The 22,500-nt window shown below is 46.1% G+C and overlaps 1 protein-coding gene across 1 annotated transcript in view; it reads right to left on the bottom strand.

The window, feature by feature from the left end:
- The window catches only part of bicra (BRD4 interacting chromatin remodeling complex associated protein), a 96,119-nt gene that overhangs the window by 4,135 nt on the left and 69,484 nt on the right, over positions 1–22,500 (bottom strand). The window contains exons 11-14 of the mRNA XM_065027244.1: positions 18,838–18,890; positions 16,423–16,571; positions 9,087–9,181; positions 7,975–8,077 (exon numbers count right to left, since the gene is read on the bottom strand). Coding sequence (XP_064883316.1) covers positions 7,975–8,077; positions 9,087–9,181; positions 16,423–16,571; positions 18,838–18,890 — 400 coding nt within the window. The remainder of the gene's footprint in view (positions 1–7,974; positions 8,078–9,086; positions 9,182–16,422; positions 16,572–18,837; positions 18,891–22,500) is intronic.

Below are 22,500 nucleotides of genomic sequence, written 5' to 3'. Positions count from 1 at the left end.
CCAGGGATAACACATCCACCAGGGATAACACATCCACCAGGACACTGGCCAGGGGATAACACACCCACCAGGGATAACACATCCACCAGGACACTGGCCAGGGGATAACACATCCACCAGGGATAACACATCCACCAGGACACTGGCCAGGGGATAACACATCCACCAGGGATAACACATCCACCAGGGATAACACATCCACCAGGGATAACACACCCGCCAGGGATAACACATCCACCAGGACACTGGCCATGGGATAACACATCCACCAGGGATAACACATCCACCAGGGATAACACACCCACCAGGACACTGGCCAGGGGATAACACATCCACCAGGGATAACACATCCACCAGGGATAACACATCCACCAGGACACTGGCCAGGGGATAACACATCCACCAGGGATAACACATCCACCAGGACACTGGCCAGGGATAACACATCCACCAGGGATAACACATCCACCAAGACACTGGCCAGGGGATAACACACCCACCAGGGATAACACATCCACCAGGACACTGGCCAGGGGATAACACATCCACCAGGACACTGGCCAGGGGATAACACATCCACCAGGGATAACTCATCCACCAGGACACTGGCCAGGGGATAACACATCCACCAGGGGATAACACATCCACCAGGGGATAACACACCCACCAGGACACTGGTCAGGGGATAACACATCCACCAGGACACTGGTCAGGGGATAACACATCCACCAGGGATAACACATCCACCAGGGATAACACATCCACCAGGGATAACACATCCACCAGGACACTGGCCAGGGATAACACATCCACCAGGGATAACACATCCACCAGGGATAACACATCCACCAGGGATAACACATCCACCAGGACACTGGCCAGGGGATAACACATCCACCAGGGATAACACATCCACCAGGGATAACACATCCACCAGGGATAACACATCCACCAGGGATAACACATCCACCAGGACACTGGCCAGGGGATAACACATCCACCAGGGATAACACATCCACCAGGGATAACACATCCACCAGGGATAACACACCCGCCAGGGATAACACATCCACCAGGACACTGGCCATGGGATAACACATCCACCAGGGATAACACATCCACCAGGGATAACACACCCACCAGGACACTGGCCAGGGGATAACACATCCACCAGGGATAACACATCCACCAGGACACTGGCCAGGGGATAACACACCCACCAGGGATAACACACCCACCAGGGATAACACACCCACCAGGGATAACACATCCACCAGGACACTGGCCAGGGGATAACACATCCACCAGGGATAACACATCCACCAGGGATAACACATCCACCAGGACACTGGCCAGGGGATAACACATCCACCAGGGATAACACATCCACCAGGACACTGGCCAGGGATAACACATCCACCAGGGATAACACATCCACCAAGACACTGGCCAGGGGATAACACACCCACCAGGATAACACATCCACCAGGACACTGGCCAGGGGATAACACATCCACCAGGACACTGGCCAGGGGATAACACATCCACCAGGGATAACACATCCACCAGGACACTGGCCAGGGGATAACACATCCACCAGGGGATAACACATCCACCAGGGATAACACACCCACCAGGGATAACACACCCACCAGGACACTGGCCAGGGGATAACACATCCACCAGGGATAACACATCCACCAGGGATAACACATCCACCAGGGATGTACATCCACCAGGGATAACACATCCACCAGGGATAACACATCCACCAGGACACTGGCCAGGGGATAACACATCCACCAGGGATAACACATCCACCAGGGATAACACATCCACAAAGACACTGGCCAGGGGATAACACACCCACCAGGGATAACACATCCACCAGGACACTGGCCAGGGGATAACACATCCACCAGGGATAACACATCCACCAGGGATAACACATCCACCAGGACACTGGCCATGGGATAACACATCCACCAGGGATAACACAGCCACAAAGACACTGGCCAGGGGATAACACACCCACCAGGGATAACACATCCACCAGGGATAACACATCCACCAGGACACTGGCCAGGAGATAACACATCCACCAGGGATAACACATCCACCAGGGATAACACCACCAGGGATAACACATCCGCCAGGGATAACACATCCACCAGGACACTGGCCAGGGGATAACACATCCACCAGGGATAACACATCCACCAGGGATAACACATCCACCAGGACACTGGCCAGGGGATAACACATCCACCAGGGATAACACATCCACCAGGGATAACACATCCACCAGGACACTGGCCAGGGGATAACACATCCACCAGGGGATAACACATCCACCAGGGATAACACATCCACCAGGACACTGGCCAGGGGATAACACATCCACCAGGGATAACACATCCACCAGGACACTGGCCAGGGGATAACACATCCACCAGGACACTGGCCATGGGATAACACACCCACCAGGGATAACACATCCACCAGGGATAACACATCCACCAGGACACTGGCCATGGGATAACACATTCACCAGGGATAACACATCCACCAGGACACTGGCCAGGGGATAACACATCCACCAGGGATAACACATCCACCAGGGATAACACATCCACCAAGACACTGGCCAGGGGATAACACATCCACCAGGGATAACACATCCACCAGGACACTGGCCAGGGGATAACACATCCACCAGGGATAACACATCCACCAGGACACTGGCCAGGGGATAACACATCCACCAGGACACTGGCCATGGGATAACACACCCACCAGGGATAACACATCCACCAGGGATAACACATCCACCAGGACACTGGCCATGGGATAACACATTCACCAGGGATAACACATCCACCAGGACACTGGCCAGGGGATAACACATCCACCAGGGATAACACATCCACCAGGGATAACACATCCACCAAGACACTGGCCAGGGGATAACACATCCACCAGGGATAACACATCCACCAGGGATAACACATCCACCAGGACACTGGCCAGGGGATAACACATCCACCAGGGATAACACATCCACCAGGACACTGGCCATGGGATAACACATCCACCAGGGATAACACATCCACCAGGACACTGGCCAGGGGATAACACATCCACCAGGGATAACACATCCACCAGGACACTGGCCAGGGGATAACACATCCACCAGGACACTGGCCATGGGATAACACACCCACCAGGGATAACACATCCACCAGGGATAACACATCCACCAGGACACTGGCCAGGGGATAACACATCCACCAGGGATAACACATCCACCAGGGATAACACATCCACCAGGACACTGGCCATGGGATAACACACCCACCAGGGATAACACATCCACCAGGGATAACACATCCACCAGGACACTGGCCAGGGGATAACACATCCACCAGGGATAACACATCCACCAGGGATAACACATCCACCAGGACACTGGCCAGGGGATAACACATCCACCAGGGATAACACATCCACCAGGACACTGGCCATGGGATAACACATCCACCAGGGATAACACATCCACCAGGGATAACACATCCACCAGGACACTGGCCAGGGGATAACACATCCACCAGGGATAACACATCCACCAGGGATAACACATCCACCAAGACACTGGCCAGGGATAACACATTCACCAGGGATAACACATCCACCAGGGATAACACATCCACCAGGGATAACACATCCACCAGGACACTGGCCAGGGGATAACACATCCACCAGGACACTGGCCAGGGGATAACACATCCACCAGGACACTGGCCAGGGGATAACACATCCACCAGGGATAACACATCCACCAGGACACTGGCCAGGGGATAACACATCCACCAGGGATAACACATCCACCAGGGATAACGCATCCACCAGGGATAACACATCCACCAGGGATAACACATCCACCAGGACACTGGCCAGGGATAACACATCCACCAGGACACTGGCCAGGGATAACACATCCACCAGGGATAACACATCCACCAGGGATAACAAATCCACCAGGACACTGGCCAGGGGATAACACATCCACCAGGGATAACACATCCACCAGGGATAACACATCCACCAGGGATAACACATCCACAATACCCCATAAAGGCACCTAAAGGAGTCTCTGACCATGAAGATTCTCTGGCCTCGTTGAAACCATTAAACATGAATACTTTCCATATGCACTGTAGGGTAGCCGAGTGGATCGTTGGACTAGTAACCCAAAGTTCAGCCGACAAGGTACAAATCTGTCGTTCTGCCCCTGAACAAGGCAGTTAACCCACTTTAGGCCGTCATTGAAAATTAGAATGAGTTCTTAAGTGACTTGACCTGCCTTGTTAAATAAAATAAAAATAAAATAATAAAACAATCATGAAAAAAAAAGATCCGCGCTGAAAAGTTTTAGAACACCTACTCATTCAAGGGTTTTTCTTTATTTTGACTGTTTTCTACATTGTAGAATAATAGTGAAGACATCACAACTATTAAATAAAACACATGGAATCATGTAGTAACCAACGTAAATGTTAAACAAATCAAAATATATTTTATGAGCCCTATAAAATATATTTTTTACATTTGAGATTCTTCAAAGTAGCCACCTTTGTCTTTGTCTTCATGACAGCTTTGCAAACTCTTGGCATTCTCTCAACCAGCTTCACCTGGAATGCTTTTCCAACAGTCTTGAAGGAGTTCCCACATACGCTGAGCACTTGTTGGCTGCTTTTCCTTCACTCCGCGTTCCGATTCATCCCAAACCATCTCAATTGGGTTGAGGTGGGGTGATTGTGGAGGCCAGGTCATCTGATGTAGAACTCCATCACTCTCCTCTTGGTCAAATTGTCCTTACACAGCCTGGAGTTGTGTTGGGTCAGAGTCCTGTTGAAAAACAAATGGATAGTCCCACTAAGCCCAAACCAGATGGGATGGTGTATCGCTGCAGAATACTGTGGTAACCATTCTGGTTATGTGTGCCTTGAATTCTAAATAAATCACTGACAGTGCCACCAGCCAAGCACCCCCACACCTCTTCCTCCATGCTTCACGGTGGGAACCACACATTCTGAGATCATCTGTTCAACTACTCTGCATCTCTCAAAGACAAAGAGGTTGGAACCAAACATCTCAAATTTGGATTCCTCAACCAAAGGATACATGTCCATTGGTCTAATTGCTCGTGTTTCTTGGACCAAGAACGTCTCTTCTTATTGTTGGTGTCCTTCAATAGTGGTTTCTTTGCAGCAATTCAACCATGAAGGCCTGATTCATGCAGTCTCCTCTGAACAGTTGATGTTGAGATGTGTCAGTTACTTGAACTCTGTGAAGCATTTATTTGGGCTGCAATTTCTGAGGTGCAGTTAATTGCCGATTTCTGAGGCTGGTTACTCTAATAAACTTAAACTCTGCAGCAGAGGTAACTCTGGGTCTTCCTTTCCTGTGGCGGTCCTCATGAGAGACATATGCGCCAGTTTCATCACATCACATGATGGTTTTTGGGACTGCAGTCGAAGAAACTATCAAAGTTCCTGACATTTTCTGGATTGACTGACCTTCATGTTTTAAAGTAATGATGGACTGTCGTTTATTTGTGCTGTTCTTGCCATAATATGTGGGACTTGGTCTTTTACCAAATAAGGCTATCTTCTGTATACCACCCCAACCTTCTCACAACACAACTGATTGGCTCAAACGCATTAAGAAGGAAAGAAATTCCACAAATGAACTTTTAACAAGGCACATTTGTTAATTTAAATGCATTCCAGGTGACTACCTCATGAAGCTGGTTGAGAGAATGCCAAGAGTGTGCAAAGCTGTCATCAAGGCAAAGGCTGGCTACTTTGAAGAATCTCAAATATATATTTTGATTTGTTTAACACTTTTTTTTGTTTACAAATGATTAAAGCGCAGTATTTGTATTATTCAACTACCAATCATTCCGGACCCCACTTTGTGTGTGTGTGCGTGTGTGTGTATAAATATACACTGAACTAAAATATAAAACACAACATTGTAAAGTGTTGGTCCCGTGTTTCGTGAGCTGAAATAAAAGATCCCAGAAATATTCCATACGCACAAAAAAGCCCATTTCTCCACATTGGGTGGGCCAGTCTGATTGGGAAGCCAGGCCCAGCCAGGGGGTGGGCCAGTCTGATTGGTGGGCCAGTCTGATTGGGAAGCCAGGCCCAGCCAGGGGGTGGACCAGTCTGATTGGGAAGCCAGGCCCAGCCAGGGGGTGGGCCAGTCTGATTGGCCAGGGGGTGGACCAGTCTGATTGGGAAGCCAGGCCCAGCCAGGGGGTGGGCCAGTCTGATTGGGAAGCCAGGCCCAGCCAGGGGGTGGGCCAGTCTGATTGGGAAGCCAGGCCCAGCCAGGGGTGGGCCAGTCTGATTGGGAAGCCAGGCCCAGCCAGGAGGTGGGCCAGTCTGATTGGGAAGCCAGGCCCAGCCAGGGGGTGGGCCAGTCTGATTGGTGGGCCAGTCTGATTGGGAAGCCAGGCCCAGCCAGGGGGTGGACCAGTCTGATTGGGAAGCCAGGCCCAGCCAGGGGGTGGGCCAGTCTGATTGGCCAGGGGGTAGACCAGTCTGATTGGGAAGCCAGGCCCAGCCAGGGGGTGGGCCAGTCTGATTGGGAAGCCAGGCCCAGCCAGGGGGTGGGCCAGTCTGATTGGGAAGCCAGGCCCAGCCAGGGGGTGGACCAGTCTGATTGGGAAGCCAGGCCCAGCCAGGAGGTGGGCCAGTCTGATTGGGAAGCCAGGCCCAGCCAGGGGGTGGGCCAGTCTGATTGGGAAGCCAGGCCCAGCCAGGGGGTGGACCAGTCTGATTGGGAAGCCAGGCCCAGCTAGGAGGTGGGCCAGTCTGATTGGGAAGATAGATATAAATAGATATCTACATATCTCTAAATAGATATCTACATATCTATATCTACATCTCTACATATAGATATCCACGCAGTGTATATCCATCCATTCATATCTCTATATCGATATCTACATATCTATATCTACATATCTATGTCTACATATCTCTATATAGATATCTACATATCTCTATATAGATATCTACATATAGATATCTACATATCTCTATATAGATATCTACATATCTCTAAATAGATATCTACATATCTCTATATCTACATATCTCTATATAGATATCTATATCTACATATCTATATCTACATATCTCTAAATAGATATCTACATATCTCTATATCTACAGATCTATATCTACATATCTCTATATAGATATCTATATCTACATATCTATATATAGATATCTATATCTACATATCTATATATATACTGTTGAAGTCGGGGGGAAAAAGGGGGGGGGGATTGCAAGCTGAAGAACACCATCCCAACCGTGAAGCATGGGGGTGGCAGCATCATGTTGTGGGGGTGCTTTGCTGCAGGAGAGACTGGTGCACTTCACAAAATAGGACGGAAAATTATGTGGATATATTGAAGCAACATCTCAAAACATCAGTCAGGAAGTTGTGGGCAGAACTGAAAAAAGCGTGTGCGAGCAAGGAGGCCTACAAACCTGACTCAGTTACACCAGCTCTGTCAGGAGGAATGGGCCAAAATTCACCCAACTTATTGTGGGAAGCTTGTGGAAGGATACCCAAAACGTTTGACCCAAGTTAAACAATTTAAAGGCAATGCCACCAAATACTAATTGAGTGTATGTAAACTTCTGACCCACTGGGAATGTGATGAAAGAAATAAAAGCTGAAATAAATCATTCTCTCTACTATTGTTCTGATATTTCACATTCTTAAAATAAAGTGGTGATCCTAACTGACCGAAGACAGGGAATTTTTACTAGGATTAAATGTCAGGGATTGCATTTAAACTCAGTCTTTCACATTTGGCTAAAGTGTATGTAAACTTCTGACTTCAACTGCACACGCACACACACGCACACACACACAGTATAGTATTACCAGGTCTGTCCCGGGCGATGATGCGGTCCTGTCCAAGAGAGATCTTCTCCTCCTGAATAAACATCCTGTCCATCATTACCATCTCAGCTGACGGGCCAAGGCGCTGTGAAACACACAACAGAAACACAGCCAACCAGCCAATCAATCAATCAATCAATCAATCAATCAATCAATCAATCAATCAATCAATCAATCAATCAATCAATCAATCAGCCAATCAATCAGCCAATCAATCAACCAGCCAATCAATCAATCAACCAGCCAATCAATCAACCAATCAATCAGCCAATCAATCAATCAGCCAATCAATCAATCAATCAACCAGCCAATCAATCAATCAATCAATCAGCCAATCAATCAACCAGCCAATCAATCAATCAACCAGCCAATCAATCAACCAATCAATCAGCCAATCAATCAATCAATCAACCAGCCAATCAATCAATCAATCAATCAATCAATGCGCCACAGCACATCAGTTAGTGGAGGGAGAGAAAGAACACACTGAACAGTGGAGGAGGGCTGAGTAAGGAGACACTGAACAGTGGAGGAGGGCTGAGTAAGGAGACACTGAACAGTGGAGGAGGGCTGAGTAAGGAGACACTGAACAGTGGAGGAGGGCTGAGTAAGGAGACACTGAACAGTGGAGGAGGGCTAAGTAAGGAGACACTGAACAGTGGAGGAGGGCTGAGTAAGGAGACACTGAACAGTGGAGGAGGGCTGAGTAAGGAGACACTGAACAGTGGAGGAGGGCTGAGTAAGGAGACACTGAACAGTGGAGGAGGGCTGAGTAAGGAGACACTGAACAGTGGAGGAGGGACACTGAACAGTGGAGGAGGGCTGAGTAAGGAGACACTGAACAGTGGAGGAGGGCTGAGTAAGGAGACACTGAACAGTGGAGGAGGGCTGAGTAAGGAGACACTGAACAGTGGAGGAGGGCTGAGTAAGGAGACAGACCTTAATACAAGGAGGAGGAGAAGGACAAGAACCGTTGAGATCAATGTGAGAAAAACTAGTTAATAAGGTAATAATAGTAATGACTTACTGTTGATAATAAGGTAATATAATATGTTAATAATATGTTAATATGTTATATAATATGAATAACTTACCGTTGACTCCTCAAAAAGCAGGTGTCTGTATTTATCCAGCATGGCCTGCGTTCTCTTCAGGAGCTGGCTGGAAACACTCTCAAACTCATCATCCACTGAGGGGGGCAGAGAGGGAGAGAATGGAGGGGGGCAGAGAGGGAGAGAATGGAACATGGGTAATCAAACTCATCATCCACAGAGGGGGCAGAGAGGGAGAGAATGGAACATGGGTAATCAAACTCATCATCCACTGAGGGGGGGCAGAGAGGGAGAGAATGGAACATGGGTAATCAAACTCATCATCCACTGAGGGGGCAGAGAGGGAGAGAATGGAACATGGGTAATCAAACTCATCATCCACTGAGGGGGGCAGAGAGGGAGAGAATGGAACATGGGTAATCAAACTCATCATCCACTGAGGGGGCAGAGAGGGAGAGAATGGAACATGGGTAATCAAACTCATCATCCACTGAGGGGGCAGAGAGGGAGAGAATGGAACATGGGTAATCAAACTCATCATCCACTGAGGGGGGCAGAGAGGGAGAGAATGGAACATGGGTAATCAAACTCATCATCCACAGAGAGAGGGGGCAGAGAGGGAGAGAATGGAACATGGGTAATCAAACTCATCATCCAGGGGGGCAGAGAGGGAGAGAATGGAACATGGGTAATCAAACTCATCATCCACAGAGAGAGGGGGCAGAGAGGGAGAGAATGGAACATGGGTAATCAAACTCATCATCCACAGAGAGAGGGGGGGGGCAGAGAGGGAGAGAATGGAACATGGGTAATCAAACTCATCATCCACAGAGAGAGGGGGGGGGGGGCAGAGAGGGAGAGAATGGAACATGGGTAATCAAACGCTGGAGTTTCTGGTCAGGTCATGTGGTCACTCCTGACCATACACATTAGGGCTGGGAGTTTCTGGTCAGGTCATGTGGTCACTCCTGACCATACACATTAGTGCTTGGAGTTTCTGGTCAGGTCATGTGGTCACTCCTGACCATACACAGTTTCTGGTCAGGTCATGTGGTCACTCCTGACCATACACATTAGGGCTGGGAGTTTCTGGTCAGGTCATGTGGTCACTCCTGACCATACACATTAGGGCTGGGAGTTTCTGGTCAGGTCATGTGGTCACTCCTGACCATACACATTAGTGCTTGGAGTTTCTGGTCAGGTCATGTGGTCACTCCTGACCATACACATTAGGGCTGGGAGTTTCTGGTCAGGTCATGTGGTCACTCCTGACCATACACATTAGTGCTTGGAGTTTCTGGTCAGGTCATGTGGTCACTCCTGACCATACACATTAGGGCTGGGAGTTTCTGGTCAGGTCATGTGGTCACTCCTGACCATACACATTAGGGCTGGGAATTACCAGGGACATGATACGATATGTATTGAGATTCTCACGATTCTATACGTAACGCTAATTTTTAATGTGATTCGATGTCCCTAGCATTATTGCTCACTTATACGTCTGCTGCAACGAGACAAGAGCATGAGAAGGTTTTATTGTTGATGTATAAATATGAAATATATGTAATGAATATAAAATGAAATAAAGTGGTGAAAACATGTTATTTAAAAAAAATATTTTTTTAAACAAATCAATATATATTTTATTTTTATTATTATTATTATTATTTTTATTTTATTTTTTATATATTTTATATAATTGATATTATTTAAAGTAGCCCCCCCCCTTTGCCTTGATGACAGCTTTGCACCACTCTTGGCATTCATGATTCCAGTGTTATTTCACAGTTTTGATGGATTCACTACTATTCTACAATGTAGAAAATAGTGGAAAATAAAGAAAAACCCTTGAATGAGTAGGTGTGTCCAAACGTTTGACTGTGTACTGCGCCTTCGGAAAGTATTCAGACCCCTTGACTTTTTCCCCACATTGTTAAGTTACAGCCCCGTTCTAAAATGAATTAAATAAATACAGGTAGCCTAGTGGTTAGAGTGTAGAGGCGGCAGGGTGGCCTAGTGGTTAGAGTGTAGAGGCGGCAGGGTGGCCTAGTGGTTAGAGTGTAGAGGAGGCAGGTAGCCTAGTGGTTAGAGTGTAGAGGTGGCAGGTAGCCTAGTGGTTAGAGTGTAGAGGCGGCAGGGTAGCCTAGTGGTTAGAGTGTAGAGGCGGCAGGGTGGCCTAGTGGTTAGAGTGTAGAGGAGGCAGGTAGCCTAGTGGTTAGTGTAGAGGTGGCAGGTAGCCACTTCATTTGAAGGCTAACCGCATAGTCCACTATTGTGGCTAGCTTCACATAGATGGGTCCGACCACCATTAATCAAATGAAAACTGTCGTATAAATTAGGGATATTTTAGATGATAACACCTAACTATAGCTACTGAAACAGATTATGTTGTGTTATTTGAAGTGTATCTTTTTTGACAAAGAAGAACCAAATGGCATTCCATAGAAATCCTGGTTGAGAATTAAACGACTGAACACTGAAACAGCACAGCAAGTTAAGTGAAAGAAATAGGTTTTGATGATTTTTTACTGGTAAATGGGGACATACGTAAATACCAACAAAATAACTTTTTGGTCAGTGTGTGTGTGTAACCTTTATTTCACTAGGCAAGTCAGTTAATGACAGCCCGGACGATGCTGGGCCAATTGTGCGCCACCCTATGGGACTCCCAATCACGTCCGGATGTGATACAGCCCGGATTCGAACCATTGACTGTAGCGACACCTCTAGCACTGAGATGCAGTGCCTTAGACCTCTGCATCCATGTGTGTGTGTGTGTGTTAACTATTAAACTGTACTGGAATGCTTAAAAGGCCGCTAAAATGTTAAATATCGGTTATCGGTAGTGTTTTTTTGGGAAAGAAAAATAAATTGGATATCGGCCAAATATGTCATATCGGTGCATCACCAATAGAAACCTGTTTTTGATTTGTAATTATGGGGTATTGTGATGTCATTATGGGGTATTGTGATGTCATTATGGGTTATTGTGATGTCATTATGGGGTATTGTGATGTCATTATGGGGTATACATTATTACTACAAAAATCTCTGAAACTGGAAACACTTATCTCCCTCACTAGCTTTAAGCACCAACTGTCAGAGCATCTTACAGATTACTGCACCTGTACATAGCCCACCTATAATTTAGCCCAAACAACTACCTCTTTCCCAACTGTATTTAATTTATTTATTTATTTTGCTCCTTTGCACCCCATTATTTTTATTTCTACTTTGCACATTCTTCCATTGCAAAACTACCATTCCAGTGTTTTACTTGCTATATTGTATTTACTTTGCCACCATGGCCTTTTTTGCCTTTACCTCCCTTCTCACCTCATTTGCTCACATCGTATATAGACTTGTTTATACTGTATTATTGACCTTATGTTTGTTTTACTCCATGTGTAACTCTGTGTCGTTGTATCTGTCGAACTGCTTTGCTTTATCTTGGCCAGGTCGCAATTGTAAATGAGAACTTGTTCTCAACTTGCCTACCTGGTTAAATAAAGGTGAAATAAAAATTAAAAATAAAATTATGTGGTATTGTGATGTCATTATGGGGTATTGTGATGTCATTATGTGGTATTGTGATGTCATTATGGGGTATTGTGATGTCATTATGTGGTATTGTGATGTCATTATGGGGTATTGTGTGTAGATTGTTGAGAGAAAAAAAATACATAATCCATTTTAAAATAAGGCTGTAACGTAACAAAATGTCAAGGGGTCTGAATACCTTCCGAAGGCACGGAGTGAAACACCCAAAGTAACAGTGACATATTCTTTGTTGTTATGCCTCTGTACTCCAGCATTTTGGGAATTATACAATGACTGAGGTGAAAGTGCAGACGGTCAGCTTTAATTTGAGGGTATTTTCATCCATATCGGGTGAATCGTTCAGAAATTATAGTACTTTATGTACATAGTCCTCCCATTTTAGGGGACCCAAAGTATTGGGACAAATTCACTTACATGTGTATTAAAGTAGTTCAAAGTTTAGTATTTGGTCCCATATTCATAGCACGCAATGATTACATCAAGCTTATGACTGTAAACTTGTTGGATGCATTTTCTGTTTGTTTTAGTTGTGTTTCACATTATTTTGTGCCCAGTATGTTTCTAAACATTTCTACATTAGTGTGGTTGCTACCCTGATTACGGATAATCCTGAACGAAGGGTGAATAATGAATCAAAAAAAGTTAGACGCTCAAATATCATGCCTCCAAGACATGCTAACCTCGCACCATTACAATAACAGGGGAGGTTAGCATTTTATATCATACCTCCAAGACATGCTAACCTCGCACCATTACAATAACAGGGGAAGTTAGCATTTTATATCATACCCCCAAGACATGCTAACCTCGCACCATTACAATAACAGGGGAGGTTAGCATTTTATATCATACCCCCAAGACATGCTAACCTCGCACCATTACAATAACAGGGGAAGTTAGCATTTTATATCATACCTCCAAGACATGCTAACCTCGCACCATTACAATAACAGGGGAGGTTAGCATTTTATATCATAACCCCAAGACATGCTAACCTCGCACCATTACAATAACAGGGGAGGTTAGCATTTTATATCATACCCCCAAGACATGCTAACCTCGCACCATTACAATAACAGGGGAGGTTAGCATTTTATATCATACCCCCAAGACATGCTAACCTCTCACCATTACAATAACAGGGGCAGTTAGCATTTTATATCATACCTCCAAGACATGCTAACCTCGCACCATTACAATAACAGGGGAGGTTAGCATTTTATATCATACCCCCAAGACATGCTAACCTCTCACCATTACAATAACAGGGGCAGTTAGCATTTTATATCATACCTCCAAGACATGCTAACCTCGCACCATTACAATAACAGGGGAGGTTAGCATTTTATATCATACCTCCAAGACATGCTAACCTCGCACCATTACAATAACAGGGGAGGTTAGCATTTTATATCATACCCCCAAGACATGCTAACCTCTCACCATTACAATAACAGGGGCAGTTAGCATTTTATATCATACCTCCAAGACATGCTAACCTCGCACCATTACAATAACAGGGGAGGTTAGCATTTTATATCATACCCCCAAGACATGCTAACCTCGCACCATTACAATAACAGGGGCAGTTAGCATTTTATATCATACCTCCAAGACATGCTAACCTCGCACCATTACAATAACAGGGGAGGTTAGCATTTTATATCATACCCCCAAGACATGCTAACCTCGCACCATTACAATAACAGGGGCAGTTAGCATTTTATATCATACCTCCAAGACATGCTAACCTCGCACCATTACAATAACAGGGGAGGTTAGCATTTTATATCATATCTCCAAGACATGCTAACCTCTCACCGTTACAATAACAGGGGAGGTTAGCATTTTATATCATACCCCCAAGACATGCTAACCTCCCACCCTTACAATAACAGGGGAGGTTAGCATTTTATATCATACCCCCAAGACATGCTAACCTCTCACCGTTACAATAACAGGGGAGGTTAGCATTTTATATCATAACCCCAAGACATGCTAACCTCTTACCATTACAATAACAGGGGAGATTAGCATTTTATATCATACCTCCAAGACATGCTAACCTCGCACCATTACAATAACAGGGGAGATTAGCATTTTATATCATATCTCCAAGACATGCTAACCTCTCACCATTACAATAACAGGGGAGGTTAGCATTTTATATCATACCCCCAAGACATGCTAACCTCCCACCATTACAATAACAGGGGAGGTTAGCATTTTATATCATACCCCCAAGACATGCTAACCTCCCACCATTACAATAACAGGGGAGGTTAGCATTTTATATCATACCCCCAAGACATGCTAACCTCTCACCATTACAATAACAGGGGAGATTAGCATTTTATATCATACCTCCAAGACATGCTAACCTCTCACTGTAATTTCTAAACGTTTCCCCCGATATGGATGAAAACACCCTCAAATTGAAGCTGACAGTCTGACCTTTAACCTCATAGTCATTGTATCATTTTAAATCCAAAGTGCTGGAGTACAGACCCCCCCAAAATAATATGTCACCGTCCCAATAGGTTTAAGGGGGGGGTCTTGTTCTTCTATCCTCATGGGGACCTGAAATCACATAAAGTCCCCACAAGGATAGTAAAACAAGGAAACTTCTCCCACATCCCCTCAAGGACAAAGGCTATTTTAAATGTAGGGGTCAGGTTTAGGGTTGTGTTCAGGGTTAGGTTTAGGGTTGTGTGCATGGTTAGTGGTTATGGTTACAAAAAGGGTTAGGGGTTAGATTCACAATTAGGGTTAAGTTTAGGGGTTATGTACAGGGTTAGGGGTTATGTTTAGGGGTTATGTACAGGGTTAGGGGTTATGTTTAGGGGTTATGTACAGGGTTAGGGGTTAGGTTTAGGGGTTATGTACAGGGTTAGGGGTTAGGTTTAGGGGTTATGTACAGGGTTAGGGGTTATGTACAGGTTTAGGGGTTATGTACAGGGTTAGGGGTTAGGTTTAGGGGTTAGGTTTAGGGGTTATGTACAGGGTTAGGGGTTATGTACAGGGTTAGGGGTTAGGTTTAGGGGTTATGTACAGGGTTAGGGGTTAGGGGTTATGTACAGGGTTAGGGGTTATGTTTAGGGGTTATGTACAGGGTTAGGGGTTATGTACAGGGTTAGGGGTTAGGTTTAGGGGTTATGTACAGGGTTAGGGGTTATGTACAGGGTTAGGGGTTATGTACAGGGTTAGGGGTTCGGTTTAGGGATTAGGTTCAGGGTTAGGCATTAGGGAAAAACGGGATTTGAAATGGAAATACATTTTAGGTCCCCACGAGGATTGATAAACAAGTGTGTGTACCTCTGTCATAGTCGTGTGGTGGTGTGGCAGTGCCCTGGTAGAGGTGGTAAGGCACCAGGCGGGTCAGGGTGTGTGTACCTCTGTGGTAGTCATGTGGTGGCAGTGTCCTGGTAGAGGTGGTAAGGCACCAGGTACCTCGGGTCGTGTGGTGGGGTGGGTGTAGAGGTGGTAAGGCACCAGGCGGGTCTGTACCTCTGTGGTAGTCGTGTGGTGGGGTGGCAGTGCCCTGGTAGAGGTGGTAAGGCACCAGGCGGGTCAGGGTGTGTGTACCTCTGTGGTAGTCGTGTGGTGGGGTGGCAGTGCCCTGGTAGAGGTGGTAAGGCACCAGGCGGGTCAGGGTGTGTGTACCTCTGTGGTAGTCATGTGGTGGCAGTGTCCTGGTAGAGGTGGTAAGGCACCAGGCGGGTCAGGGTGTGTGTACCTCTGTGGTAGTCGTGTGGTGCGGTGGCGGTGCCCTGGTAGAGGTGGTAAGGCACCAGGCGGGTCAGGGTGTGTGTACCTCTGTGGTAGTCGTGTGGTGCGGTGGCGGTGCCCTGGTAGAGGTGGTAAGGCACCAGGCGGGTCAGGGTGTCTTCAAAACACTGGAAGGAAGAGCTGTAGTCTGGATGGAGGACTGAACCCTGCTGCTTCCTCAGCTGCTCCAACATCCTGCACACACACACACACACACACACACACACACACACACACACAGTCAGAGAACATAGGTCACAAGGCTGGATTGGCATGGTAACCCTGTAAAACAACACCTATCATGCTACTATGTAAAACCAGGACCACGATACAGGACCACGATACAGGACCACGATACAGGACCACGATACAGGACCACGATACAGGACCACGATACAGAATGACGATACAGGACCACGATACAGGACCACGATACAGGACCACGATACAGAATGACGATACAGGACCACGATACAGAATGACGATACAGGACCACGATACAGAATGACGATACAGGACCACGATACAGAATGACGATACAGGACCACGATACAGAATGACGATACAGGACCACGATACAGAATGACGATACAGGACCACGATACAGGACCACGATACAAGACCACGATACAGAATGACGATACAGGACCACGATACAGAATGACGATACAGGACCACGATACAGGACCACGATACAGAATGACGATACAGGACCACGATACAGGACCACGATACAGAATGACGATACAGGACCACGATACAGGACCACGATACAGAATGATGATACAGGACCACGATACAGAATGACGATACAGGACCACGATACAGAATGATGATACAGGACCACGATACAGAATGACGATACAGGACCACGATACAGAATGACGATACAGGACCACGATACAGAATGACGATACAGGACCACGATACAGAATGACGATACAGGACCACGATACAGAATGACGATACAGGACCACGATACAGAATGACGATACAGGACCACGATACAGAATGACGATACAGGACCACGATACAGGACCACGATACAGGACCACGATACAGAATGACGATACAGGACCACGATACAGGACCACGATACAGAATGACGATACAGGACCACGATACAGGACCACGATACAGGACCACGATACAGAATGACGATACAGGACCACGATACAGGACCACGATACAGAATGATGATACAGGACCACGATACAGAATGACGATACAGGACCACGATACAGAATGACGATACAGGACCACGATACAGAATGACGATACAGGACCACGATACAGAATGACGATACAGGACCACGATACAGAATGACGATACAGGACCACGATACAGAATGACGATACAGGACCACGATACAGAATGACGATACAGGACCACGATACAGAATGACGATACAGGACCACGATACAGAATGACGATACAGGACCACGATACAGAATGACGATACAGGACCACGATACAGAATGACGATACAGGACCACGATACAGAATGACGATACAGGACCACGATACAGAATGACGATACAGGACCACGATACAGAATGACGATACAGGACCACGATACAGAATGACGATACAGGACCACGATACAGAATGACGATACAGGACCACGATACAGAATGACGATACAGGACCACGATACAGAATGACGATACAGGACCACGATACAGAATGACGATACAGGACCACGATACAGAATGACGATACAGGACCACGATACAGAATGACGATACAGGACCACGATACAGAATGACGATACAGGACCACGATACAGAATGATGATACAGGACCACGATACAGAATGATGATACAGGACCACGATACAGAATGATGATACAGGACCACGATACAGAATGATGATACAGGACCACGATACAGAATGATGATACAGGACCACGATACAGAATGATGATACAGGACCACGATACAGAATGATGATACAGGACCACGATACAGAATGATGATACAGGACCACGATACAGAATGATGATACAGGACCACGATACAGAATGACGATACAGGACCACGATACAGGACCATGATACAGAATGATGATACAGGACCACGATACAGAATGACGATACAGGACCACGATACAGAATGATGATACAGGACCACGATACAGAATGACGATACAGGACCACGATACAGAATGATGATACAGGACCATGATACAGAATGACGATACAGGACCACGATACAGAATGATGATACAGGACCACGATACAGAATGACGATACAGGACCACGATACAGAATGACGATACAGGACCACGATACAGAATGACGATACAGGACCACGATACAGGACCACGATACAGAATGATGATACAGGACCACGATACAGAATGACGATACAGGACCACGATACAGAATGACGATACAGGACCACGATACAGAATGATGATACAGGACCATGATACAGAATGATGATGTAATAGCATACCTGGCTTCCTTGCTGGGTTCAGCAATACTGAAAGGCATCTTCATAGTAGCAGTCTGTCAGGTGAACAAGACACAGCATCCATGACACCACAGCAACAACGACATCACAGCATCCACGACATCACAGCATCCACGACATCACAGCAACACACCATCACAGCATCCACGACATCACAGCATCCACGACATCACAGCATCCACGACATCACAGCATCCACACCATCACAGCATCCACACCATCACAGCATCCACACCATCACAGCATCCACACCATCACAGCATCCACGACATCACAGCATCCACGACATCACAGCAACACACCATCACAGCATCCACGACATCACAGCATCCACGACATCACAGCAACCACCATCACAGCAACACACCATCACAGAATCCACGCCATCACAGAATCCACGCCATCACAGCATCCACGACATCACAGCATCCACGACATCACAGCATCCACGACATCACAGCATCCACGACATCACAGCATCCACGACATCACAGCATCCACGCCATCACAGCATCCACGACATCACAGCATCCACGACATCACAGCATCCACGCCATCACAGCATCCACGCCATCACAGCATCCACGCCATCACAGCATCCACGCCATCACAGCATCCACGACATCACAGCATCCACACCATCACAGCATCCACACCATCACAGCATCCACAACATCACAGCATCCACGACATCACAGCATCCACGACATCACAGCATCCACGACATCACAGCATCCACGACATCACAGCATCCACGACATCACAGCATCCACGACATCACAGCATCCACGACATCACAGCATCCACGACATCACAGCATTAGAACACAGACCCATCTATATGGTCAGATTCACATAGAAGGGAGTAACCCCCCCCCCCCCCCCTCTACCATCAGTCCTATTAGCCAACGTGCAAAATCATTGGATAACAAAACGGATGAGGTCCAATCAAGACGATCCTACCAACGGGACATTTAAAAACGGTAATATCTTATGTCTCTCAGAGTCGTGGCTGAACATGTAAAACATACAGCTGGCTGGGTTTTCGGTGCGTCGCCAAGACAGAACAGCTGCCTCCGGTAAGATAAGGGGGTAGTGGTCTGTGTCTATTTGTCAATAACAGCTGGTGCACAAAATCTAATATTAAGGAAGTCTCAAGGTTTTTCTTGCCTGAGGTAAGAGTATCTCGTGATAAGCTGTAGACCACACAATTTACCAGAGATGCATAAAAAGCTCTCTCGCCCTCCATTTGGTAAATCTGACCACAACTCTATCCTCCTGATTCCTGCTAACAAGAAAAAAATAAAGCAGGAAGTACCAGTGACTCACTCAATAAGGAAGTGGTCAGATGACACAGATGCTAGGCTACAGGACTGTTTTGTTAGCACAGACTGGAATATGTTCCCGGGATTCTTCCAATGGCATTGAGTAGAACCACATCAGTCACTGGCTTCATCAATAAGTGCATTGAGGACGTCGTCCCCACAGTGACTGTACGTACATACCCCAACCAGAAGCCATGGATTACAGGCAACATCCCCACAGTGACTGTACGTACATACCCCAACCAGAAGCCATGGGTTACAGGCAACATCCCCACAGTGACTGTACGTACATACCCCAACCAGAAGCGATGGATTACAGGCAACATCCCCACAGTGACTGTACGTACATACCCCAACCAGAAGCCATGGGTTACAGGCAACATCCGCACTGAGCTGCCGTTTCTACCGCACGGCAAGCGGTACCGGAGCGCCAAGTCTAGGTCCAAAATCATCCTTAACTTGTTGAGGATAGGGGGCAGTACTTTCACTTTGGATGAATTGCGTGCCCATAGTGAACTGCATCCTACTCTGTCCTAGATTGCTAATATATGCATATTATTATTACTATTGGATAGAAAACACTCCTGAAGTTTCTAAAACTGTTTGAATTATGTATGTGAGTATAACAGAACTCACAGGGCAGGCAATCTTCCAAACAGGAAGTGAAATTCTGAATGCGGAGTCTAATTTTAAGTCAGCACCTCTTCACTTCCAAATAAGATATGGATCTGTTAGCACTTCCTACGCCTTCCACTAGATGTCCTCATTCAGTAGAACGTGGAATGGAGCCTCTGGTGTGAACTTTGACCGAATGGGAGGGGAATGAGTCACTGTCCTGGCAGAATGCAATTTCCCTGTTGCGCATTTTTCTCTGTGGATGTCACCATGGTTCCATTTCTCTGTGGTGTCACCATGGTTCCATTTGGCTGCAGATGAAAACGAATGCTCCGGTTGGAACGTTATTGGATATATATGAAAATAACATCCTGAAGATTGATTCTCTACTTAGTTAGATGGAACGGGGCGGCAGCGTAGCCTAGTGGTTAGAGCGTTGGACTAGTAACCGGAAGGTTGCAAGTTCAAACCCCCGAGCTGACAAGGTACAAATCTGTCGTTCTGCCCCTGAACAACCCACTGTTCCTAGGCCGCCATTGAAAATAAGAATTTGTTCTTAACTGACTTGCCTAGTTAAATAAAGGTAAAAAAATAAAAAAGACCAGTTTATTCGACCTGGAATATAACTTCTTGAAGTTTTCGTCCGAGTTCGCCTGGACCAGCGCCAGCTTTTGGGCACGTGAGCTGAAAGTGATAGCAAATGCAGCTAATTGGACACTAGTACTGGACATTATGGAACAAAACAACGATTTATTGTGGAACTAGGACTCCTTGCACTACATTCTGATGAAAGATCATCAAAGGTAAGGGAATATTTATGATGTAATTTCGTATTTCTGTTGACTCCAACATGGCGGAGAAATATATTTGCGTCTTAGCGCCGTCTCAGGATATTGCATGGTAGGCTTTTTTCGTAACGTTTTTAAAAATCTGACACAGCAGTTGCATTAAGAACCAGTGTATCTTTAATTATATGTAGAACATGTATCTTTCGTTAAAGTTAATGATGAGTATTTCTGTTATCTGGCGTAGCTTTCTATAATTCCTCCAGATATTTTGGAGGCAGTTCTGAACATGGCGTCAATGTAAACCGAGATTTGTGGATATAAATATGAATATTATCGAACAAAACACAAATGTATTGTGTAACATGATGTCATATGAGTGTCATCTGATGAAGATTATCAAAGGTTAGTGATTCATTTTATCTCTAATTCTGCGTTTGTGACTATCTTTGGCTGGGAAAAATGGCTGTGTGTTTTAAATTTGATTTGGTGGTGGTCTAACATAAATTTATGTTGTGTTTTCGCTGTAAAACATTTTAAAATCGGACATGATGGATAGATTAACAAGATGTTGATCTTTCATTTGCTGTATTGGACTTAATGTGTGAAAGTTACATATTTCTCAATAATATTTTTGAATTCCCTGTGCCACCTTTTCAGCTGAATGGAGGGGGGGGTTTAGCCTCCACATTGACTCTGTACTGGTACCCCCTGTATATAGCCTCCACATTGACTCTGTACCGGTACCCCCTGTATATAGCCTCCACATTGACTCTGTACCAGTACCCCCTGTATATAGCCTCCACATTGACTCTGTACCGGTACCCCCTGTATATAGCCTCCACATTGACTCTGTACCGGTACCCCCTGTATATAGCCTCCACATTGACTCTGTACCGGTACCCCCTGTATATAGCCTCC

The sequence above is a fragment of the Oncorhynchus nerka genome, linkage group LG14, assembly GCF_034236695.1.
Source record: "Oncorhynchus nerka isolate Pitt River linkage group LG14, Oner_Uvic_2.0, whole genome shotgun sequence".
Taxonomy (NCBI): Eukaryota; Metazoa; Chordata; class Actinopteri; order Salmoniformes; family Salmonidae; genus Oncorhynchus; species Oncorhynchus nerka.
Note: the sequence above shows the minus strand (reverse complement) of the source record. Positions and strands in the feature narration are given on the sequence as shown.